Source organism: Lepidothrix coronata, unplaced genomic scaffold (assembly GCF_001604755.1).
Source record: "Lepidothrix coronata isolate B3197 unplaced genomic scaffold, Lepidothrix_coronata-1.0 Scaffold29, whole genome shotgun sequence".
Lineage (NCBI taxonomy): Eukaryota > Metazoa > Chordata > Aves > Passeriformes > Pipridae > Lepidothrix > Lepidothrix coronata.
In genome coordinates, this window is record NW_016690209.1 from 4,431,126 (window position 1) to 4,457,426 (window position 26,301).

Genomic DNA, 26,301 nt, shown 5'->3' on the forward strand with positions numbered 1-26,301 from the left:
ACCATAGCTCAGAGCTACCAAAGGAACTACCAGTTTTATGTATTGAATAATATAGCAGTCTCCTTTTGTAGTTCCAGTGTGCTGTAGGAATGCACATGGGGAGAAGAGATGTGCTGAAGTGGTCCTGTTCGAAATACTCAGTTTGTGCAGTAAAGAGACCTTGATTTATCTCAGAGATGATAATTCAGGATATGTGGTTTTCTTATGTGTATTTTCTGTATTCCCAGACTTTGACAAGGGGAGAGATGGTGCAGTGTTGGGCTGAGGAGCAAGGCCAACAAGCAGAATGCTTGACTTCCTTTTCTGCTCCTCATCTTGACCTCTTGTGAGACCTGTGGCAGATCATTTTACCTTTCTAAACTTAATTTTTTCCCTTTTCACCCAGTTTTCAGGAGGTGGTTAACAACAGCAATTGTATGAGTGCCTCCCATTGAGAAGTCTTTGTCTCCAATGGTTCTTTGAGATGCCATGTCACAGTTAAGATTAAACAATGATATATGGCACCATATTGAATCTCTCAGGGCTCTGTCAGCCTTTCCTGTCAGTGGCTTTGTGTCTCCATTAGGCTTCCATTCATAAGCTAAAAATCCTTCACTGGGGCCAGAGACCTCATGTCCAAACAGTGTCGAATGCATTCCCTAATTTTACTTCTCGAGGGGCAGGACACAGTTTAGCAGGTAGCAGTCCAAGTATGGTATGGCATAGAGTATGGTAGAGGCATAGAACCTTCAGATAAGGAAGCACACTAGATTGTCCAGGTACAACTTCCTTTGGTTCATGGTGTCTTTGTTTCCTTTGACTCTGGAAAGCTCTGTGTGCTGAACCATTCTGGGGTCTCTAAGCTGAACACGGTCTGTATCGCATTTCTGTCTTGGTCAGATATATTTGTAGCCTCTAAGAGGCACAGGTAGCCTCTTGGTTTCATCTGAATTACCATAAGAAAAAGAAACTGAAAGTTGTCATATTTTGCCTGTACTCCTAGATCTGTTCTGAAAAGGTTATCATTAAATGAAGCATATTATTATTACTAAAGCATAATTGCATCGTAATTTTGCCATGTAATGTGATGTGTCATCGTGTCTTTTGTTTAAAGGCAGGGGTTCTGGTGCAAGATGGTGTACATCTTCATCTAAACAACATCTGGGTCAGAAAATAGTAGGTTAGATTTTCAACAGCTGATGAGCCGACAGTCATTTTCTGTTATATAACCGCTCACAAAAGCAGGAGGAACAGACATATAATGGGGACCCTTTTCTCCATTGTAGTTCAAGTCATTATTTTTTATGTTCAAGCCATGTTCCAGCATTTGCACACAGGCTACAAAGGCTGGGAGCAACCTGTGCTCGGGAAGGTCATAGTGCGGCACCATCAACCTCCAGCAGCCCTCTTGTGGCCTGCCGCAAGGGGAGTCACCCTCCCTCTGCTCCCCAGAGGCTTTAATTACCTTGGTAAATGGCTTTCAGAGCCTGTTTCTTCAGTCTCACTTCTGTCAGTACTTACCACCACCCTCTAGCTTCCTCTCAGAGAGTCCTATGCCTGCCGGCATCCTTACACACCAAGTCCAGGTGGAGTTTGGAGAGAAAATGTGTAAGAATAATCTCACCTAGAGGGTAAATTTTTACCCACAGTTCCAAAGTAAGAAGAGACAAAAAGGAGGCCAGTGAGTTGTTGGAGAGCAAAATATACCATATCTACATGCATTTATTCTGGCCATGAGAAAGGCAAGTGGCTGTGAGCTGGTCTAATTTGCTTTTCAAGCATTTGAAGGACTGTAAATGGATACAAAGGTTTGATTCTTCCTGCTGTTGATCTAATCCACATTCTACTCTGTAGTAATTGTGGGAAAAATGTTTTGTGAAGAGAATCACCTAGGTCTTTTTATGCTAGAGATCATAGCCTTATAAAGGCTCGAGTGCACATCTCTTAATGAAGATCCAGCAGATGTAGCAGTGGGGAGTGAGGGAAAGTTGCACTTCTGTAAACCCTGAGCACCTGGTACAGCAGGATACTTACCTTCCCTTTCTCCTCTTCTTAGCCACACAAGAGTGGTTGAGACTTTGCATCATGAGTGTTTCTGAAGCACAGTCTCTTCAGACACCAGCACTGCTTCACAGATGGGATCTAAATCTTGCATCAAACCCAAAATTACCCTCTGTTACTGTAGGTGATAAAATCCCAGCTGGAATAGGTAGCAAGCAGCATGACTTCCTCTGTGTTTTTACGTCCCTAGTTTAGCTTGAATTGCTGGCAGTCAACCTAGACATACTTTTACTTTTGAACAGAACTAATTTGATGCAGAAATTATTTAATGCAGAATAAGTTCAGAATACTGAGGTAGCACTTTATCAAAGGGATTTCCGTGATCGCCTATGTGCTGTGAAAGAGAGATGGGTTTTAGGCCATGAGTGGAATTAGGTTTGTCCCAAAAGTCAGTAAATAAAAGCTGACAATTTCCTGCTGTATTCTAAGAGGAGTGAAATGTGATAATGAAGTATCAGGGATGTTTCTTTCAAAAGTACAGCTATATTCTGCAGGGTTCTCCAGCATGTTTAAAAATTAACATAGCCATGGCAAGGAAAACAATCTATAAGCGTGGTAGATATTTCTTCTGTTGTGATAGGGCTCTTAGTGTGCTAGGAACTGTACAAATGGATGGGAAACCTCAACCTCTTTCTGAAAAAACTTTGAACAATGATGAGGATGTTAGCCAACCCCACAAAAATTAATAGTCCTACATGAAAACAAACCAAATCTTTCTACCTTAATTTGAGAAGCACTTTAAAGACAAGCCAACTTGTTCATGATAAACTTATGTGCCCACAGTGAACTCTCTGTGGACTGAAATGGCTGAAGAATTGATAACAAGCCACCAAGTCTTTGGCTGCAGGTCGTTAGTCTGTAGCCAACTCACATCATTAAGAAGCGAAAGTGGGACCTACCTTCTGACCCCACATGAAATGAGCTGGCTGGTCTCAGGGGGGTTCTCTGTGGGTATGTCATCACTTGACTAAAAACCATAAATTGTGGTACCTGGAGGATCCCTGGTTGGGAATCTCCTTGATGAGGCCAGGAGCTGAAGACAGGCTGTTCATCTAGGGCACATGGGATGGAAAAGGTTGGTTCTCCCTCTCCTCCTGTTAGATGTATTTTATGGAGATGAGTGAAACCAGGAATTTCCATCCAGGGTATCATAAGCATTAAATTCTCATGTACAGGTATTTTAAGAGGGGGGTGTATGTATGTGTGCCTGTGAATGAGAATGTTTTTCTGGACTCTGTAGTATTGTAGAAATAATTTTCAGATGGAGCTTTGGAGTGTTTTAAGCCTTGACTTTTTTTTTTGTCATGACTTATAGCAGAGTTGTGGAGTGAGGTACAAACATTCAGTTTTGGAGCTGGAGTTAGAAACCCTTCCAGCCATGCAGTCCCAGAGAAATCTTTGTCCCAATAATGTAAAAACAGTTTAGTTTCTCTTTGTTTTGAGTTGGTTGTGTACATAATCTGGTATAAAAAACCCTTTTTTTTTTTTCTTTTTAAAACTGAAAACAGCTCACCTATTGTTTGAAGGTAGATGCACTAAATTTGCAGTTTACTTCTATGTTATATTTTGGCTCATTGTGCTGCAGTAACGTCCAAGGCCTGACAGCAAGGCTGTGGTCATGCTGTACTATGTGCAAATTAAACATGGAGTAGGAAACAGTATACATCCCTCAGAGCTCTGAAACTGAAAATATGGCAAGGACCAGGAAATTACTATCCTTAATTTACAAACAAGGGGCTGACTGGCAGAGTTTAGGTGAGTCACCCAGAGTCATGCCGAGATCCAGTAGCAATGTGGGAATTGAGCCTAGAATTCCTTCAAGTTCTGTGCCTTACCCAAAGCTGTAGCCACACTCTTTATTTTATGCAAAAATCAACCAAAATGGACCTGTAAGCCTTGTCTGATAAGAAATCACAACCAGTCTGAAGGCTCTTCCCAGTGTGTAGAGCACAAGCCCTATTTTCCAGGGTTAATAACAAGGCTATGGAAATAAGAAAGGGGGGAAAAAGTGCTCCAGGACCACACTGGGTGTCTTTAACTGCTGTTAATATGATGTACCCACTAATGTTATCACACTTCTGCATTGAGATAGTTCAAGGCTGTAAGGAAAATTGATAATTCACCATAGTAATCTGTTACTTTCCAGTCTAGCAATCACCGTTCCACGGGGGTGTGGCATTTTGGTAGCGTTTGTCTCATGCTGTCTTTTTTGATAGGGTGGTTTGTCTTTTGCCAGTAGCTTTTGGGGGTATTTTGAGTGTCATTAACTCAAAATGAGTTATTTTCAGTGGGGGGAAAGGCCAGATTTTATCTGAGAGTGAAATGTGGTAAAAAGAAGAATTAAACAGGACTGCCTCATTTGCTGAGTGTTCTCTAGCCTCTTCTCTTTTGATGGAAATGCATCAAAACTGTTTGGTTTTTCTTTTTTATAAAGGAATTGCTTTGACTCAGATTCTGTGAGATGAATCATAACGCACTTTCTCATCTGAGAAAAAAAAATCCAGCTCTGCTGTCAATGTCAGCATAATCAATACAGAGTGTTTCTCAGTGGTGCAGAGGTAGGAGAGGATTAAAAGAATGAAAATAATCAGAAGTAGCCAAACTTTCCTGCTGGTTTTAGTAAGCTGCACTGTTTTTACGTCTCGAAATGCACCTTGCTGTTCATCATGTCATGTTAAACCTGAACACAGTTTTCACATTTCTGGCTACAATCCAAGGTCACAACTGGTGCTCAAAAGTCAGGAGACTGTCATCCCAAACTGGCAGGCAGATCACGAGAAGCCAGCCCCGGCAGACATTTGGGATGTTACCAGCAGCTGAGAGTAAACCTATTTTGGTTTGTGAAACCTGCAGTTGAGATGTCACCTGCCTGCACTGTGCCGGCACAGATTTTGTCAGCTGAGCAGGAGAGAGTGGCAAAGCACCATGCCTGTCCTGTGGCCCTGCATGAGCCAGCCCCATTGAGGGAAATGGAAAACTTCAATAGCAAGAGGGTCACTGTGGATGCAAACGGGAGATGGGAGACAACATCTGATACCTTGTCACCAGCTTTCATTTATGAATTTGCTCATTTGCTTTTTTTTATTGTGTGTCTTCCAAGACATGCACAGAGATGTAAAAATAGTTACCTCTGGAAGTTTGAGCTAAGAGCCAAACCCCTGAACAACTGTGTTCACAGCACCAGGGTCAAAAGGTTACAGCACAGGTAGGTTATCTGGGTTTTGACAGTAGACAGAATTTATCTCCCCATTGAGCACAGTGGTTCAGTAAACACACTGGCAATAGCAGACCCTTCTGTAGAGAGTTTAGGGGTGTGGATGCAACCATCTTTCACAGCCTAAGACACTGCTAAAGACAGACAGTTGGATGTGGGGTGTGAATTATTTTCTCTCGTAGATCCTTCCAAATTACTGTCCCAGCCATGCTAAACTGTCTGTTTAAAGCTGTGAATTAGGCTGTGTTCAGTTAGCAGCAGTGTTCAACTTTAATATACAATTTCCTCAACAAGTTCTGGTTCCAGACAATATCTTGAGAGGTTAATAACTTACTATCTGCTCAGTGCATGTTCTGATTCTGTCTGTGCTGTCAGGGGCTGACTGGGCAGATGATATGCAGCAGTCTTTGTGAGTGCAGGTCAGAAATAGAGAAAGTTTGGGGGGGGATGTTTAGTGGTTTTTGTTGTCATTTAAAATTACACTTGAAAAAAACCCAGCTTTTAAAATGTCTCCATTTCCTTCCTCATTATGTGCTTGCTCTCAACGACAAGTGAATTCAGCATTTGACTTCCAAAAAAAAGCTGCAGAAAGCCTGAAGCCTTTTACCTTGAATTTTCACTTGTGTTGATGAATGGCTGGGACATGACAATACTGACTTTCCACACTTTTTAATTAAGAGTTTATTTGTGATTACATGAGCTAACGAATTATGTCTGGCTGAGCTGAAAGGAGACATTTAGAATGGACTCTAAGTGGGTTCTTTATGCTGTGCAGAAGACTGTCATAGGCAGCCGGCTCTCCTGGACAGGAAAGTCCTAGTGATCGTCATTGCCAACGTGGAGCTAATTCTGGTCATATGTTCTTGTTGTCATCTCCATGAGCTGGGCAGCTGCTTCTCGTTGCTGTCCCATGGCTGAAATTAGCGAGAATCTTAAAATGCACATGCAAATGTGTGTGTGTACACACATATATATAGTGCAGGATACTAGTAGGACCCTGGATTCTAATGGCGTTCCTTTCTTTCCTGTTCTCCATCTCGACATCTCACATCAGCTGATCCAGCTTTCGATGCCTGCATGGTCTTGTGAAGTGTGACTGTCTCCAGCATTGGCAAATCTGATGTGTGTGCTTAGAGGAGGGAGGAAGGCGTGGTGGGAGGACAGAACAGGGGAGGATATGGCTACAGCAGTGGATGTCTGAGTGGGACATTTTTAAGTGTTCCGTCATTTATCCGTATATGCCTAAAACCATTGTCTTCTTCTAAAGATAAAATGGCAAAGCACAGGCTTCAGTGTGCTGTGCTTGTGTAGTACCATTAGGCCACTACTGATGCTAAAGCAACTATAACCTCAATTTCCATGCAAGACAAAAAGAAGGGGAGGGGACCAAAAAATGGAGTTGTTTATGGTCAGATTTATTTCTACTATTTTTTCACAGGCAGAATTCAAAAGGTGAAGAAAGTGGAGCATGTGCACTGCAGATGTGCACAGCTGGTGCACTGCCATCTCCATGGCATCCCTCCTTCAGAAGGGCAGCTGAGGAGAGCCAGAAGGTCTGTGTCAGTTATATGGCCAGCTCCTAGTGAAAGCTTGTCATTTAAACTCTTTTGGTCTCTTTCTGCACTGCTGTCTCTGAGTGAGGAATGGAAACTGCTCTGTTCACTCACGCAGGGCAGACACAAACTTTCAGGTTTTGAGGGTTTAGGTGAAAAACTGCACAGGTAACGCAAGTTTCAGGAATCTCAGCATGAGGGTCAGAGACAGGCACTGGAAAAGAGGCCAACTCCAAACTTAGGGCAGAGGACATTGCTGTTCTGGGGTTACAGATCTGTGCCCTGAGCTAGCCCTGGTCATGCCTGGTCATGAGTAACGGACTTTGTTCATAGGCCCATTGACCTGAGTGTGGCTTGGTCTTTTAAACAAAAATAATACATCATAGAAAGCCAATTAGTCTTGGGATCTTGGTGGTTTTTCTGTTTTTTCTTTGCTCTGATTACAGCAGGGCATGTGGATGAGGAGCCGTAACTAAGCTGTTTGCAAGTCTGCCAGATTCTGCTTCCTTCTGTTTTGTACAATTGCAAGTATTCACACACAGTCTTGTTGCCTGTTGCCCTTTGCAGCACAACTTTCTTTTATTTAAGGAGGGAAGACAAGGTGACTGACTTGTGACCTTGAGTCCTTTGTAAATGACCAAAGTCCTGATACTATGAATAACAGCTGCTAGGCAGCAAGTAGAAATGGTGTGCATCCAGCAAATGTCTGATTGCAAGAGCTATTCTGGCCTAGGAAAATTGCAACTGTTCAGAAGAACAAACACATTTTACAGAATGATGTTTTGGAGCATGGTCTAATTGTGACACATGGTGGGTCACATCTCAATAGGTGTGTGTTGACTAGAAGATTCTCCAACTGACATCAGCTTGGCTAGAGGCCTGGCTGAGTAAATATTGCCTAAACTCTAAAGAGATCAGTGTGTGCAGTGGCTTCGTGCTTGTGCTCTCGGGACAGAGGAGAACAAAACAATATGCAGGAGAAATAACGCTGTAAAATGATGTATTAATATTGTTTTCCCATGGCAATTTACTAATTTTGTGTCCCTCTTAGATAGGAATACCTCAGACAGGGCTCATCTGCATGAAAAGAAGTTCATAAATCTTCAGTCTGTGGTTTACAAAATACCAGTCTCTTTTTCTTATGGAGAGGCTGCTTTGACTTTCTCTTGTAGCAGTACTGGAATTCAGACTTTTTTGCAGGTGTTCTAATGTTTGGACATGGATCTGAAACCTATCTGGAGTCATCTGGTCTAGAACATGGGTTATAGACTTCCCACAAGCTACATAATGCATTTTGTTTCGTAGATCCTCATCTGTGCGGAGGCTGCAAAGGGGATGCTTAGACCAATGGAAAACAAAGAGAACTATTTCCAAAATGTTTGAAGTCTCAGTCACATTGAGTCTCAGGTTGCTGCAGTTCTGTTTTGAAGATGAAGGCTACAACTTTTGTAAGTTGTAGCCTTTCACTGGGACAAAAGTCTCCCACACTGTTTCCTATGCTGGGGTGTGAATAATAGGTTCCCTTCTACCCATCACATCTGACTTTGTCAACATAATAAAGTTGCATCATTATATGTGCAAACGGAAGCCAACTGACTTAAACCAGCATTGGCTTTCTGGGTTTGGTCATATAAATTCCAAAGTACACTAAGTTGACTAGGTTTACATCAGCTAAAATCAGACTTGGGATAAACTGAGTGTCTCTACAAGTACCTCAGATCTAAATTTGGAGGTCTAGTGGATTTCTAATGGTTCTGTTATCACTTGTAAACAAGTTCATCAGTTTTCCCTACTGTCATACCAAAGTGCTTAATGAGGATTAGATACACCTACCGTTCTCACAGTGAACTCCCAGGTATGTAGGAAACCAGCAAAGAGCATCTGAAAGTTCAGAGCACAACCATTTGCCAACTTACTCATACAGAGGTTGCCGTCACTGGTACAGCATGTTCAGGACTTTTTCAACACTGATTTTTTTTGGCAAACACCTACAATCCCCACTGCCGATGGCCTTTCCTAATGCCCGCTCAAGGACGTTGGACTGGCAGAACTCATCATGAGCTCTGGATATCGGATCAGTCCTTTCCGATTGGTTCAGCCCTGTCACGAGGAGGGAAAGCTTTGGGGGTTTCAGTTTCCATGGGCACAAATTCTTCAGGTCAAGAATTCTGTGAATAATTCAGGAGCCAGGGATTGGTGCCCTTCGCATGGAAGCCAATTTAGGAAGAACCTCCCATCTTAGAAGTGTGAGCGCGCCCGTGTAGATGCTGGTCAACATCAGAGCCTCCCCATAGAGGGCTTAAGATTAAATGTCAGGACAGCCTGTATCATGATACGTATGGATCAGTACCCACAATTCTCATATCTCCTACTGTTAGTCAACAGGCTAAACCACCATCTCAAACAGATCAGTCTTTTGGGCCACTTAAGAGCTTGACTTTATGGCGTGAGGGGTTTTTTTTTTAGCTTATTATTTTTTAAGCCTTGCTAATTTTGAATCAAAAGCTGTAGGATGTGTGAGACTGACACATGCAATTGTGCAGATGGATTTTCCACATCCTTTCTTTAAATAAAATAATAATTGTTATAAATATGTATCTCATATTTTACACTAATTCACTTGTAATGGAGGCCAAGCAGGAAAACTTTAATATCCTTTTCCAGCAAGCTCTGAGAATATGACTATCAGGTGAGAATAATAATCCATGGATACTTGATATCATAGTGCTCCATCATGGGCTCCAGATGAAACATGTGCCACAGGTCATTTTGAAATTAGAGAGTTATCAGTATTACCTTCTGTCTTCTCCAGCCAGTAAAAACAGGTCCCATGACCCAAAGGATGAACAGAATTATAATCATTGCTTTATTACATCAGTCTAGTAAATACAGTGTCACCAGCATCAAATGACATTTTAAAAGGACTTTTGCTCTCAATACAATATCACATTTTAGGTTATGACATGTGTGGTCATCCTGAATAGGAAAAAATGTTGCATGTCCCCTGCGGGATCAGAGTGTTTCTCCATCCCAGGTTCTAAAGTTCCTTTTACTTGTCCAAGAGAGTAAACAAATACTGGACCTTGTACCTGGTTGGAAAATTCTCAGATTTGGGGGTGAAGAAGGAAACCTCTGTCCAGTAGGTTGCTTTAATGAGAAAAAAAACAGTGTTCATTAATTCCAGCTGCTGAGAAATTTGGAGTGATGGAATTCAGTGCAAGGGACAGTGGATGCTCAGCATACAGGTGAGGTGATTTCCGGTGCCTGATTTATGGCAGGGCTGCTGTCAAAAGGCAGACAGCGCATGTTTCAAAACAGCAAGGAATCTTTGGGCTGGTGCTGGGTTGTGAAAGGCAGGGTTTTCAGAAGACCTTAAATAAATGAGGTGCTGGTTGAAATTTGATGTGACATATTCTTCTGATGCAGCCAAACACCTTTGAAAACTCCAGGCCTCAAACTTGTTAGGCCTATGAGAGCTGCCATTTGTTCAGGACTCTACTCTTTGTTGGATCCAGCCTTTCTCCACTTTTTTTTTCCTTTTTTCACTTTTGGCAGGGGAGAGACAGGTTCCCTTCCTGTTTTTTGTTTTCTTGTCAGACATTTTTCCCCAGGCAAGCATGCAGGAGACATGCCAGGTTGGTAGGCCAGAGCCAATGGCACAGCAACCGCCTCTGACTCAAAACTTTGCCATTACTCAGGCGTTTTCACCTTCACCACTGAACAGAGCCTTTGGTAAAAATCACTTTATGCCACCACTCTCCCAGTGATGCCACAAGGCAGAGACAAGCTGCCAAATACCAGCTGGAGCACAGCCAGGCTATGGAAGAGTGAATTGAGTCATTCATGCCTAGCAGCGGATGTGATTTTTGGCTGGGCTTGAGTCTGGTGAACACACTGATGGCGCCTGTCCTGGACTTATGAAATGGGTTGGCTGGGCAGGGGGACAGAAATTGTTTGAAGTGCCCTTATGCAACATGGACACAGTTGGAGGTGAAGATGTAACTTTTCTTTTGGAAAGGTTAAATTGTTTACTGTGTCTTTGTTCTGCACCTGACACCACAGAGCTGTGCCCCATTGCTTGGACTCCCTGAGACTGCTTTCATGCTGGAAGAGGCAAACCTAACTGTAGTCCTTTGGCAATGCAGTAAAAGACAACTCATTTTTGACCTAGACGTAAAGGCTGCTGCTATCTATGTAAGTGTGAGTCTTAGCTGGTCCCTTCTGACTGCACTCTCGGTTCAGCTCTTAAAACAGCAAGAGCTAAGGAGGATTTGGTCTATGTTTAAGGCGTATTTGCACTGAACAGTAACATGAGCCTGTGGGCAGCCGGTTGCTGGTCCTCCCCACCTGGAGGAGTGGGTGGGAAAAGATGCATGAACCACTGCACAACAAACACCCGTCTGAGGAGACCAGCTCGTCTGGCCTCCAGATCTGCTCTGTTTTACAGCCATCGCTTGCGTACGGGGTTGGTGCAGCAGCCCCTGAAACTACCCTTCACTGCTCTACCAGCAAATCTAATCTCCTGAGTCAGTGTGGGGGCAGGATGGGACAGCACACTCAGAGTGACACCTGCGAGGGGACCCAGACAGGCTGGGCAGAGCTGGCCCCTCATAGCTGCTGGCTGGGGCTTCCACCACTGGCCCTCCTAGTAATTGCAAGGTATTTTTTTGTGGCTTTCCAAAAGAGGATCCTGAAATCTGGTGCAGTATTACAGAGCAAGCCCAGCAGGTTAGGGGATAGCCCAGGTAATGCCCCCCTGCCCATCACCCCTGATGAGGGTGGGAGGAGGAGTGATTTCTGCCTCTTGTCCTGCTTTTCCGTGCAGGAGATTCAGTCAGGCATGGTTGCTCACCTTGTGTGCTGTCATATATTTGGTATTTCCACTGTCCAGGGTTCATCGTGCAACATGGCTTTGCAAGTGTAAGTGCAAAGCGACCTGGCTCAGTGGTTGTTGCTGTTGGGATCACCAGAACTGCCAAAATTTGTCTGACCTACAGCTCTGACAGCAACTGTTTTCCTCGCTAAGTTCCTTCCCAGGAGGGGTAAAACCCCACAGAATCAGCTTTGGGATAAGTTGCCCAGAGAGAGGTTTCCTCCGAGCCCCATTAGAACTTAGCTGATAGCCTCACCTTCCCTGAGTACAGAGTTGCCGAGGTTGTTCCCTAGATGCCATGTATTGGTAACATATCACAGAAAAATAGGATTTCAACATTAGTGATGTGTTCCAAGGAGAAAAGTAATTTTTGTTTTAAAAACTCTCATTTTCCTATGGAAGGTAAATAAAAGATTTTCATTTGGGGAAAAAAAGAGGTTTCCATGTTGCTTGTTTTTCCAACTTGTTGTATGTGATCAGTTTGCCGTGAAGGAGACGAATGATGGCACAGGATGGTGGAGGACTTCTGTGAAAGTATGAATTTTTTAAATTTTTTTTTCTTTTACAAAATGACGTGATTTCACACCTTAGTTAGCTGTTTGTTGGCCAGGGATTTTGGTGGAAATCAGTGCTTTGAAAGTCTTACTCACGAACACAAACATGTTTTTAATTAAAAATAAAAAAAGGAAAGAATAATTATGAAATGTTACTTCTTTCCGTCCAGCTCTACACTTGCAACTTAAAACTGCTTTTCTTTACCATATCCATGCCTAGTGTTCAGCCTGGGCTGGGAGCAGTAGGAAAGGGAAGCAGGTAGCAGGGAGTGCCCAGGACACAACAGGGGACATGGCAGCCTGTTTGCAGTGTTGGAGAGCCCAGGGGAGATGAGCTGGAGGACGAATTGCTGTGGCTTCCAGGGACAATCCCCTGTGCCCTGACTGAGACCGCCTGGCAAAGCTGCACTGACAGCTCTCCCCTCTGCTTCCCGAGCTGGGGCCCTTCAGTGGATATACAACTGTTGTCTTTGTCATCTGGTGACTTTCATCAGCATTAAAGGAAACATTTATAAAGGAAATAAAGTACATTTTACTCTCTCCCTTGCATTTCCTTGATCGATTAGCAAAGGGAGGAATGTTTCCTCTCTCGCGTTCTTTTTTTCACCCCCTTTCTTTTGTCTCCAGATGTTAGGGAGGCTCTGTTTCAACCCGTTCGCACATGGTAAAACACGTGCCAAAAAGTTGACACAATGTAACAACAGCAACAAAAAAAATAGCAAAGCATGCTGCAAAAAACCTATCTGGGACCTTAAATACTGTAGAGCATCACTGACCCCCACTGGGCTGGCACACTCACTGCAGATCACCCGAGCTGGGGACTGGTACCTCATCGATGTGTGGGGCTCATAGTCACACTTGCCTGTGAGCGGGGGCATCTTTCATTTGGTCCTGTACAAGTGGTGTAGATCAAACCAAGCCTGTCTGTGTTCTTCTGTCCATCGTCAATAGAGGAAAAAGGTATTGGCTGAGCTGGCTGAGAGGGGCATTGTGGTTGGATGGCAGAAGGGCTCACTAGTGGTACAGTTTGGTACTTGCTGAGATTTTTTGCCCAAGTGGTTGGTGAAATCTCTGTTGCTGAAGGTTCTTGGGAACAGGTTCAACAAGTGTCTGTCAAGAATGCTGTAGAGAGAGTTGACCCTGCCTTCGAGGCAGTAAGAGAGTTTCGTGACTTCTCAGGATCCTGTTCAACTTGAATTTTTATAGCATTGTGGGAAAATCAGGTGTGCTCCTCTCCAAACCTTTATTTTTGTGGTTGCAATAATTTAGGGAGGTATCTCTCATTGTTTTCTTCTTTATATCAGAAACAAGCTAAATTGTCTCTGTTGTCCCAGGGAGTTGAGTAGAGGATGGTGTAGATGTGTAAAGGATCACCACATGGATGCTGAAGGAAGCAGAGGCCTTTCCTTCTGTGTCATTAAACAGAGGACAGTAGCAGAGGCACAAAACTCTGTGTGCTTTGTTGCTACATGGCTCAGCCAGGCTGCCAGATAGCAATGGCATGGTCTGCACAGGGAGGACGTTCCTCCTTCTGAGGAGAGGATTCCAGCAGGACTCCTCTGAGCTGTGAGCTCCCTTTGAAATGGAGAAGTTTTCAAGCCGCAAGACGTTCTCACCGTCAAGCCTTTTCAAAGATGGTCTTGTGGTTAAATAAACTAGACTGGGATTGAGAAGATATGGTTTCAGTTCCTGGCTCCATCATAAACTTCTTGTGTGACCCTTGGGGAGTTATTTAACGTGTGTGGGTCTCAAGTTCCCTACCTGCATGTTGGGTGTCCTGCCTGTCCTCTGCCTTCCCTGGGGTGTTGGAGAGATTCACCGTGAGGGCTAATGATCGGCTGAGACAGTAAACGTGTGGTGAGCAGCATGGAGAAGTGTTTGAAAAGGTATGATGAAGTGTTGGCAGACTGAGCCTGCACAGTTGCAGTGCATTTGCTGTATGGTGTGGAATGGGACCTCCAGGGCATATCAAGAATGTGTCAGGTTTGCAGCCAAGCAAAGTGAGAATATGAATTTGTATTGTGGTCGGGGGAAAGAGATGCAAACAACACAAGAGTGCAGCTACTGCTCAGTGCTGTACAGTACAAGTGACAAGTAGGTCACTGCAGGGACCTGTACATCTGGAGTACAAGTGCAACACAGTTAAAGCAGAATAACCAGGACACAGTAATTAAATCACGGCCTTGGATTTAATTTATGAAGTGTTTCAGGCACACACTGCAGCATGAAGCTCTGTTTACTGTGAAAGATTGTGTTTTCTGACGTCTGCTGAAGAAGAGGGAATTAAGATTGATCTGTCTCTTGTCCAAAGGCTGTGTAAGACAACTGATGCATACAGCCTGCTCCTGTCAAGTGGTGATACTTCAAGCTTGGATCCTGGCACAATAAACCATTGCCAAGGGCTTCCCACTAAGTCAAAAGTATGAGTTACAAAGCAAAAAAGAGGTAGGTAAGGAAAGCAAGGATAAAATGAGCAAAATAACATTATTTCCTACAAAATGCCTTTGGGTTTCTCTTTGTAGCATTACTGAAGTGCCCTGAGTGCCAAAGTGTCAGAATCACTCTGGGACAAATATGACCAATGCATCTTTCTCTAGCATGATCACAGACACATACCTCCCATGCTCTGCAGGAAGAGAATAAACCCTCTCTTGTGGATCAGAGATTCCTATTTTATTCCATTTGGACGAATCAAAGAACCCAGGACCTGTTGGGTACTTCAGAGTTGGCAGAAGCTCTTAACGTTGAGACTTAACTTGATTAAGGTGTACTGGCAGTTAAGGGCTGCTTTTAAACTATTATCCTGATGGATGAATTTCTGCTCCTGTATCCCTTTAAAATTAAATAATTGTGCTTGTCTGACATAGGTGTCCTGAGGAATCCCACGTGCTTGGGAAATGTTTGAAAATCCTTGGATGAAAGTCATTAGGAAAGAGGAGGGAGAGAGGGGAAAGTCTTCCTACACTGTTGACTTATGGTCAACGTTGTCCTCGAAATGCTGTTTTGTCATCAATATTTCTTCATTAGGAATAATGATTTTTCCACATTTACTGCCAGCTGATTCAAAGCCATCCAAAAGCAGAATGTGTCATGAATCTCTAAAATGCATTCGCTGGCGAACTCTAAACAGAGATGATTAGAAAAATAACACAGCGGAAATACTGGGTGTCTTGAGGCTGCCAGGGAAACTTTTAGTGAGATATTTTGTTCAATGTATTTATGTATTTTAAAAATGTTCTTGGTACAGTTTTGTAATGGCAGCATGCTTTATTTTTTTAGTTCTTTCTTGCATAGTGTATCAGGGCTGCAGTGACAACCGGGGAATACACTTAGCTGATCAAGGGAAATTGTGTAATTGATAGACACTGAGGATATGACCTTGTGGTATATTCCCACAGTACAGTTAGGTGGGAAACAGTTTTTTCCATCAAGCAGAGTTTTTTCAGATATCAATGTTTTTTCCCCACATTTCAGCAAATGCAAAACCTTCCTACTTTGATGCTTTTATCAGAAAATTATCCCCTATCTCTTCTCTATGTAGAATGCATGCTTTGAATTCATTAATTTAAACCTTTTGTGGAGAGGTTTCCACATTTTTTTCTCTGCTTTCTTTACTCTTGACATCTGTAGTTACTGCCTGAATTGCCTATGTTAGGCACTGTACATCACATTAGCAGGAGACAGCCAGTGCCCCCAGTGGCTTAGTGTCTAAGTAGGTATGACAGATAAATAATGCTGTAGCCTAAAAAAGGCTAATGCAGTCTTTGAATGGGCAAACAGGAGCATCTCAGGGAAGCTGGATGGAGTTACCTTACCTCTGTCTTTGGCTCCAGTGTGATTGCTATGAGAATATTATGCCATAAGCATTAGTATGGCATATACCTATTCCATCATCCATCCAGTGGTGGATGTTTGATTGGCTCACATTCTTAATCTGATGTTTGAAAGTGACGCATGTCCCAGATAAGTTTGGACGCCCGGTATCTAACTCCTTATCTCAAGATCACGCCCCGTTTCTGGCCAAATCTTAAAACTCTTGCTGAGTAACAGCTCAGATTATGGCCTTTTCTGTTCATCTTCACAGATAAAACCTGCATCCAAGCTCCAGTGACCTTGAATCTCTGCAACATCCTTTTCAAAAAATGTGATTTCTCCCTGTTCATGCTCAACTAGCTGCAGAAATAACTCTCTAGCTGTAACTTAGGCCAGATCATTCCTGCCTCTTAATTGTAGAATCATAGAATATCCTGAGTTGTAAGGGGCCCACAAGGATCATTGACTCCAGCTCCTGAATGTCTCTCCTCTGGTTTCATTTCTGCATCATATCAAACAGAAGCTTCATGTCTTTACCTGCATGACCTGAATGACCTGTAATGACCTATTCCCACCCTTTTTCATCTAGTATTCTCTAGTGACATACCAACTCATCCTTCCCATCTGAAAGTGTCTATGTTCAGTCTTCAAGCACTTACATTTCCTTTTGTTCTGTCTTTGTCCTTCCCTCAGAAGTATCCCATTAAACTTCCTTTAAAGTCCCTCCGGGTCCTCTTTCAAATTCTCCCTTAACCTTTTCCTTTGCTGGGCTGTCTACAGACTCCTTGTCAACAATAAAATATTTAGAGTGCTGAGACCACAGTTTTCCTTGCTGACTGTTTTGTCTGATTGCTTCCTTCTATTTCCTATCTCTACCCAGTTGTTAGTGCTTGTATTAGATTGTAAACTCCTGTAGTTGGGCCCTTTGAATTTTCTGTTTTTCCAATATCCAGCACAATGGGACTGTTCCAGGATCTGTGGTGGTATAGGCAAAAAACATGTAATAATAGTAATAAAATAACGAGAAGTTAGAACATGGCATCATGACCAATATGAGCTCCTTTCCTCCCTTCCCCCTTTTCCTTCAGATTTGCAATATTTCAAATTTTTTACACAATAGAAGACAGTAAATTAGGAGGTTTCAGAATAAAGTATAGTAGCTGATGTATCCTTTCAGCTGCTGAAGTGTTTCCATGTGATCCACTCACTTATGGTGGCATATTCAGCAGGGAAGCCTCTGTGGACACTTCTGTATGTCCCCTCAAGGTAAAACCAACATGTGGCAGCCAGGCAATGCTGAAGGAAGGTCCATGGCACAGCCAAGGTTATGAACCTCTTTCATGCAAAAATAGAGGACTCCTGTCTCCCAGGCTTGCTGCCAACGTATCGCCTTCTAGTCTTGCTGAAGTGATCTTGAAAAAGGATCTGAAAAGGCTGAAGGGGCAAAAGAAGAATGTTGAAATGACATAGTTTCATCTTCATGCAGTTTAGTGCTAATTTTGTCCTTTGTCTTTAAGCTGCCTTTTAAGTGCTGTTTGTCTCTGTGGGAAGCAAATGGGTCACGTTGTTCTGTGTTTCTACTGTAATACGCTGCCTGCTATTTTTCTCTTAGATTATTTGTGTAATCTTTTTTTGTGCAATCTGTTTGTTCTTGAGTCTTGCAAACTTTGCTACTTCTTTCCCAATAAGCAGTGCAACTTGTTCTGTATTCACTAACGGGTATTCTGCACACAACAGACTGGGTTATTTCAGCCACTATGAAAATATTAAAATGGGGAACATGTGTGGGCACTTAATTGTGGTGAGCCCAACCACAAATACCTTCGCTGTTGGTAACTGGCAAGCAGGAAAAGCAGACCTTTGTTTTGTTTTTATCAGACATAATGATAGATACATTGTTTTTAGTGGGGTTTTTCTGGTTTTCTAAGGAAATGAGGCTTGTGCAATCACACTGCCTGTGTGCATGTGCCTGTCTGCTTGTCAATTCCTCCCTCACTAACACTTGAAGCTAATAGCCATTTTCAACTAAATTTGAGCAAGATGCAGGAGTTGGGAGAAGAGACCAGCTTTTGCAGAAGTCTTGTGAGTTCTGCAGAAGGTGCAGTCTCCACTGGTCAAATCACTTCAAGCCGGATTGGATCCAGCCACATAACTGTAAGCTTCCAAATTTGAATATTTTGGCTTATTTGCTTTTACCTTTTGGATGAGTGAGTCAGTTGGAAGAGTTGCTAGGCACAGAGCTTGTGTTTTGATTCTCACTGGAGTGGCCATGTCTCATGAAAAACATGGTTTGCTCAAGGCCACAGTGTTATAATTTGCATATAAACTTATAAAAAAGGAAGCTTTCTTTAAGCTTTCCTGTGTGACAGTTTACAGGAGTATTTCTGTCTGTGTACTTAATCGCAGAAACTGGACTTCTCATAAATGTAGACAGGTGAAGTCTGTCACTGCCTGAATGGGAATCTTCTGTGGAAAAACCCAGGAAGAGGAAGGAAAGCCTAAGGAAACCAACTTAAAGAGAAGTTGGCCAAGGCTTGTGTTATGCTACTCTTTGGTTTGTATCTGACCACCAATAGTTAGCTGGGGAATGCCTCAGAGTTATGGAGGAATGTAGCCTCAGGGCACCTTTGGGAGACAGAGAAGATATACCTTTTGCTGGAAGAGAGGACAGAGGTACAAAGGCACTGAGTGACTTGTCAGAAATTACAAGAGGATGTATTTGAGTTAGGAAACAGACCCAGGTCTCCCAGCACAGGTACAGCCAGAAGTATGGTCTGCATGTAGACAGCTTCTTCAGCAAATGGAGAGATACCCGGTCAAAGAGGAAGATAAATGCTGAAGTATACCAGAGCTGGCTAAATTATGAATGTGAGAAGAGGAGGAGGGGAAGAAAAGATTCCCACATGTTCTGCTCAGATGTTAACAAAGAAAGCTGAGAAATGTTTGCATAGACACTACATTATTCCATGTCCAAATGCCTCATAAAAATAATACCGGATGATCACAGAATGGCACACTAGGGAAAATAAATTCTTCAGTGGAATATTCCCTCTGGAAAAACACTGTGTAAAGTAATACACTAATGGCTTTCAATTTCATGTTTTATATATAGAGATATTAACTGCTCCCCAGACGTCTCTTCGTATTACAGCCCAGCTACACGAGACGTTTGGAGAAGGCCCTGGAGCACGCTCGGTCTTGTCCACATGCAGGACTGAGTGGTGCTCTCTCGTGGTACATGCAGCTCCTGTGGTGTACACAGTAGGTGTCTTTTGCCTCCTTCCAGTGCAGTGCTGCTCCTGTGATTCTGTCCACTGGGTTTGGGGTTTTTTTTGCTTCCTAGTCCTCATGGTTTTTTCTATTCTTCCCCCATGCTCTGTAGCCTCACCACCATGGTGGGAAACCTGCATTCCTTCTCTGCTCATAAAAAAGGAGTCCTCACTACAAATGCTACAGTGGAGTAATTAAAGCACAACACTGTCAATCAAAACACTAATAACAAATGCTAAAGAAATTTAAGTTCACATACAGCATTATTAATTCCTTTTTGGGGGCTTTCCAGGCTTGTCTGGATTCATCTGGTGACTTCTCTCTCCAGATTGCTCAGGCTGGGAGCTGTCTGTGTCAGGAACTGTCTGTCCTGTATAAAGCCAACTACGGTTATGCCATTGTAGCAAATCATAACGATCTGGGGTTTTTTTCCAAGCTTTCCTAATATATCTTAAATGTGTATATATATCATCCTGCCACATCCTGAGGGATCCAAAAGTAGCTTACATGCTTTGTTCCCTGAACATAGTTTACTGGAGTCTGGGACAGGCAGGAAAAAAGTTGTGAGGGATGTTGACAGTGCACTGCCTAAGGACAGCAGCCCTACTCCTGGGATGACAAGACATGTCCAAGTCCTTTAAGGAAGTTGTGCAATATATGCTTGAAAAGCCCAATAAACACAGACTGTGGTATGAGAGAACATCATATAGTTGCTGGATTATTTAATTATTATCAGATACATATTATTTGTGTATGCATTTGTGAATAATTCTGTATTGAACTCAGTCTGCCTTCCTGCTTGTGCCTCAGCTCTTGCCTCCCTTCCCCTCCTTCCCACTCTCAGTGACTGTACCACTCTATCCATGAAGCCTTCAAGAAGTGCAGGGTCCCATGACTGGAGACACCACAGTCAGTCTGAAACTGGACTGTACCATTTTGGATGGGGCAATGTCCCAGGCCACAGTTGCTCTGTTACCTTTGGTGGGTTTCTCGTGCATAGAGTGTCTGAGGTTGTCCTTAATACCTTCCATTTTCAACATTGATCATTGGGTAAGGACATCAGACCTGCACGGGTTATCTCCATTTTCCAGAACTTGAATGACAGAGAAAAATGGCATGGGTGTGCCTTCCACCCACCTCTTCCATGGTCTCTGCACCACAATCTTTCCTAGGAAAATGTCTTTCCCATGATCTAAGAAAATCTTGTCTTCACTTGAAATCTGTCTGCCACATAACATTTTTAACAACAATCTGAACAAGGCAGGAAGCCTTTTGTATGTGTGTGTGTGTGTCTGCAGATTTTTTGTTATTCATTTCTATGTGACATTAGGGACCTTTTTAAGAAACAGGCAGAGCTCTTAAGGCTTGTCTATTCTTAGAGTCTTTGCTAGCAGGTTCTGATACACCTTTCTTGAAGGATGGTAAGAATAAAGTATCCATACCTCAGTTTCCTTAGGAATAGTTTCTGTGCTTTAAATAGACACAATATCTTAATCCTTATTAATCTTTGAACAGAAAAAAAAGTAATTGGCTTCATTGAGAGAATTGGTTTAAGCTGTACAAGCAAAAACTACTCTTTAAATGGTAGCAACTCTACTGCCACCAGGCAGCTTCTATCAGGCATCCTACCACAAAATCCTTTAACGTGGAAGCCAAAGCTTTAGGCACAGGTTTATCACATCTAACTGATGAGCTGAGGATGACTATATAGCTGGGTTAGGTGATAGCTGGGTGGTTTGTGTCTGGGGCTCAACCTCCTTACGGTGAACACTGGCTAGCAGCAGCAGAACTGATATCAGTGCACTCTTGGGAGCCAGTTTCAGTCCTTTCTAGATCTTTTCTTATGGGCCAGCACCAGAGTGCCTTACAGTGGTGGTGGATCTTTGCCAGCAAGTGACACAAATTGCTCCTCTGTTGTTTGAGCTGCTGTGTCCCCCTTACACCTGTGCAGCACAGGTGTGTGGAAGGACCTTCTCTGCAGCCAAGAGCAGGAGCTTGCTTTGACTCACATCCATTCCCTTTGCTGACAGGCCGCTGTGCCCGCTGTGGGGAGAATGTTGTTGGAGAAGGCACCGGTTGCACGGCCATGGACCAGGTCTTCCATGTGGAATGTTTCACCTGCATGATGTGCAAAAGCAAGCTGAGGGGACAGCCTTTCTATGCAGTGGAGAAGAAAGCCTACTGTGAACCCTGCTATATTGTAAGTACCTGTTCTTCTTTGTGTCCTGGCTTTAATGCACAGACATTGGAAACATTGATTTCCTTCTTGCTGTAGAGTTGCCTTACAGTTAAAATCTGACAATCCTGTGGCAGTACCGTGGGCACCAGGTTTTTCCATGGTATTCAGAAGAACTCCAATATTTTCAACTTACTGGATGAATCTCTTTTCCTGGTCTGACATGTCTCCAAAAAGAAATGGGACAGGGAAAAGCACAGCAGGGGAAATAGATGCTTTTTGTCATTTTTCATTTCTGTAAGGAGCAGACGATGCAGTGATTTTTTTTTAGCAGTAGTGTTGTCCTTAGTTTTCTGTATTGGGAAACCTGATACCAAAAAGTTTACAGACTGTGGTGCCCACTACGATTAAGGAGGTGGGATGCAAGAGAGCAGAGAATACAAAAATTCTCTCTAAAATAAAAGCCTTTATATTGCTTGATGGAAATTTTTCTACTGAACTAGGAGTCTTCGGATTAGATATCTTTTGAAGCTTACCTTGCCCTAAAATTTCATTTCATGCCTCCAACAAGGTCTTAAAGAAAACAATTAACAGTTGTTCTGAGGAGCTGCATCTTGTGAGGGCTCCTGTAAGAGCTGCTGGAACCAATTGCACAGGTGCAAATTAAAGAAACATCACGTAACATGCCTGAGGCCTTACCTTAGTGTGACCTACACATCCAGTATATGAGGGTAATCCTTGTATCTTAGAGTACCAAGCACCAAAACATTCTGGGAGTGTTGATAGGTCTTTCTCTAAATGTCCAGTTCTAAGTACTTATAGACACTGGGCCTGAGACCTTGCAGAATTGGACTTGCACTTCTGAAAGTAAAAATTGATGCTTTACTTGATGTTTCTGCATTCCAGTAATAATTAGAGCAATAATACGTATTTTTGAAAATGCCACCAATATCCCATTGTTCTCCCTATTTCTGCAGAGCCTTTACAGTGGGATTATTACTGAAATATTGAATATAAAAAGGGCAGATTCTGTCTTATTTACAATGGCAGTGATAGATGGGCCTTGTTAATTTGTTTTTAAAAGCTAAATGATCTTTTGATGGAATATCTATCTTTTGAATCATTTCTATTTTTGTTTGCACTAAAATGATTGCAGCATAAAAAATTTAAGGTTCATTTTGTGGCAAGTTCGACCATGTGCTAAGCACTGCAGGCTTTAGGAAGGTGCATGCATAATATAATCGGAGCAACTTTATGTAACTGGAATTAAACATTTCATTGACTTCAGGCTGGAATTGACTTCATCTGCTTGCAGATTGATACTTTCTTTTCCTCTTTTTTAAATCAAGCACGCATTCTTCACCACTCATCTGCTTTAGTTTGGGAAAACATCTGCATTAGACACTGTAGTAATGGTTTAAGATTATTTAATCCCATTACTTATACACTTCATTAGCCTGAGTGAATTGTTGGCAAGGGTTCAGTAAACTTCCTACATTGGGAGATAAAAGGATAAAAAAGGAAAGGGAGAAGGATTCTGTTCCTCATTTTCTTTCAAATTTATCTTCTATCTATTTAAGGGATAAAGGAACGATAATTGCCTGGTTGCATCTGCGTTTGTACATTCTGTGATATGGCTTTGCAGCTCTGAGTACAGAGGAAAGAGTAAACGTTTAATAGCTTCTTTTTATATAACCAGAAGGGGCCTTTAAGTGTTTATCCATGCAGTCCACAAAAACCTGGTTATGGACTTAACCCAAAACACGTCTGGATCCATCTGCTGCTGCACATGCAGGGGAAAGGATGGCAGTGCTGATGGGGCTGTGTATGTGTAGCTGGACAGCTGTTACTGTGAGTGGGAAATGGGAAGCTGGAATCTGGCAATCTGAGGCAGTAAAGAAAAAACCAAAAAGCCAAGCACACATTAAACTCTTAAATGTGGAAGAAGCAAGAGTTGGAAGCCTAAGTCTCAGAACCTTTCAGAAAGCTCAGGACTCAGCTGTGCTGAAAGCCAGATCTACAAGGGATCTAAGCACCTGCCATGCTACTGGCTTTGGGCCTGAGGAATTTGTGTCCTAGAGCATATGTCTCATTGATTTTTCAGTGGAATGAGGTCTGCACTGGCTTCAGAAGGATAATGAATGCCTAAGTACACTGAAGCCTTGAGCTAGGCTTGCAGATTCTTGCAGATGAATTGGGGACCCTTAAATTGATGAGGCACAGTCTGAATGCTTTTGTCTTTAGATGCCTTTAGATGTGTGATGCAGTTATACTGAACTCAATGAGAGTTAATGACCTGCTTAAAATCTAGCCTGTACTTAAGGATTCTGCTGAATTGTGGCCTCAGATTTTTTTTTATTATTATTATTTTTTTTGAGCTTCTTCAAGTCCTGTGATCAGAAAACAGCTTGGATACTAGGAACCCTAGATCTGTAGGAAGTCAATGAGACTGAAGTGCCTAGACTCGGATACCTCTGGACCTAATTCCCATGAAAGGTGCAGCCTATGTGACTAGCCCAAGACCGCACACCTAATTCATGGCAGCGGCCAACTGAGAAAACAGGGTTTTCATCTGGCATAAGTCTGAGTAATTCAATGAAACTTGTTTACTGGTCTACCTAATTCACACTGATTTCTAGCACACATCCCCATTTTCCTAAGTCCAAAACTCTTGACCTCTGATGCAAGCCATGGAGGCTTCATTTATATAATGAAAATAAACTATAGTACTTGCCTAATTGTGAGATATAAATTATTGAAGTCTTTGATTATTTTTTAATAATTCACTTGTGTGACTTGTGGCCTTACACACACAAAAACTATGCACAAAAATAAAAATAAATGTTTTTCAACAATTAGAATTGGCTAATCTTCTCGGTTTGTTATGTGACTCTTAGTTGTGGTGCAGTGAAGCCATAATTAAGATTACTGTGAAGAGCTGTATTTAATTACTGGTTAGTCAATACCAAGCCTAAATAGCCTGCAGAAGGGCTTTTCTTTGTTTGTGTTTCTGGTTTTATTTATCAGTGACCCAGTTAAGATGAAATTCCCCAAAAGTCTGAAATAACATCTAAGGAGATCTGTTTGAAAATAAATATTTTTCCTAATGGGAATTTGAGTACCAGAGTTAATTTCTTTCACACCACAGCCCCCGCCCCCCAGAAGTCCATCACTATCATTTCCTGTTACATCTTACGAGTGCAGCGAGTTCTGTTGCCAATGTGTTTGCTGGTTTTGCTCTGCATCCAAGGATTCTTTCATTATTGATGTTATTTCTAAAAGAGTACCAGTCTTCTCCATTAAGACACTTCTGCTGAACTAAAAGCAACTGTAAAAACTAAAGTGTTAATAGGAGACAGATGTTTCCTAGTCATTACGACAGTCAAGTAACATCTGAAATATCATGATAGGGGTTCCAGTGTAACCAGTGTACTGCTGTGCACGTGCTGAATGCTGTGTCTGGCGTCTGTTATCAGTATATTTTTTCCCTCCCTTACAGGGCAAATTACCAACAAAAAACCATTTGGTTTGCTCTCTCTTAAGTAGTGGAAGAGATTTTAGCACTGGAGTCAGAGCAAGGAAAAGGTTAAAAGTAATATCACTGGAATTGTTGTTATAAAAGACTGAAAAGCAAGATGTTAGAGCAGTGCCAGCTGTCTGCTTTCCAAATACCGTGTTATCATAAGGACTGAACACAAGGTTAACCAGACACACCAGTCTGGCAAGAGTGATGCTGCTGTTTTGTGAATGGGATGTTCTTTGATGTCCAGATAGCTTTCTCCAGGACATGGAAATTCTCCTCCGTTCTTTATCCCCTCTCCTGGCAGTCTGGTGGTTGGCAGTTGGAGATATGAACTCTGAGGGCTGAGAAGGACTGAGCTCCTGCAGTTAACACAGGACACAGAGAGATCTTGCAGATGCTCCTGGCCTCTGAGGGTTTCTTCTGTTTGTGTCCAAGTCAATGTGACCCACCTGAGGAGAGGACCGTGGTGTGATTGGGAAGGGTACAGGAAAGCAGAAATAGCCTGGGTCAGCTGAAAGAGTTCAGAGAAGTAGTGGGTTAGAAATGATGAGCGATTGAAGGAGAAGAAAGAAACTCTCATGTCTGTCTAGCTAGAGTGGGGGGAAATGGTGGGTATGCTCTGCAGTGCCCTATGGAGAGCCAGGAATTGAGGTTTCCTGTTTCTGCTGTGTGCTGGGAGATATTGATGACGTGACCTTAAACCCATCCTCAGAGATCACTTACAAGGATTTTACAGATGAAGTTCATCTTTCCGTAGTACTAAAGCTGTGAAAGAGCTTTAAGGAGGAAGAATTGTGCTTGGGAGTCATGTCCTGATTACTACTTTTCTGTAGCTTTAAAGTCAGGACTGTAGTGATCCACTGTTTTGTTTTTTTTTCTTTTTCCCCCAATTACTTGTTTTGTGAGGGAAAAAACCCAGTATATCTTAGAAGTTTTTCTCTCTTACAAGTGTCTAACTTCCTGGCCTATCAGTGGCTCTAGTTCAGTAGGAGAAGGTAGTTCAGAACAGAACACAAGAGAAATGCTGATATTTTAAGAAATGGTACGACTAGAGCCACTGGTGCCATTGAGCATCCTGGGAAAGCTTGAATTTACTAATCATTCTGAAATGTCAGTGTTAACTCAATTTGTGCTAATTGAAGTCTCTAGTAAGACTGCTATTGGCTTCAGTGTGACTGGTATTGTAAACCTCGCCCTGTGTGGGCACGTGAGTGTGTTTGGTTGAAGGCTGTGCAAGAGCAGCTTCCTCCAGCACATATGGTCTAAAGTGTAAGGTTGATCCCTG

At 42.5% G+C, this 26,301-nt stretch overlaps 1 protein-coding gene across 8 annotated transcripts in view; it reads left to right on the forward strand.

Moving 5' to 3' along the window:
- The window catches only part of LPP (LIM domain containing preferred translocation partner in lipoma), a 319,465-nt gene that overhangs the window by 255,115 nt on the left and 38,049 nt on the right, over window positions 1-26,301 (forward strand). For all 8 annotated transcript variants that reach the window (XM_017810600.1, XM_017810598.1, XM_017810605.1 and 5 more), the window contains one exon: window positions 21,348-21,517. In XM_017810600.1, coding sequence (XP_017666089.1) covers window positions 21,348-21,517 — 170 coding nt within the window. The remainder of the gene's footprint in view (window positions 1-21,347; window positions 21,518-26,301) is intronic.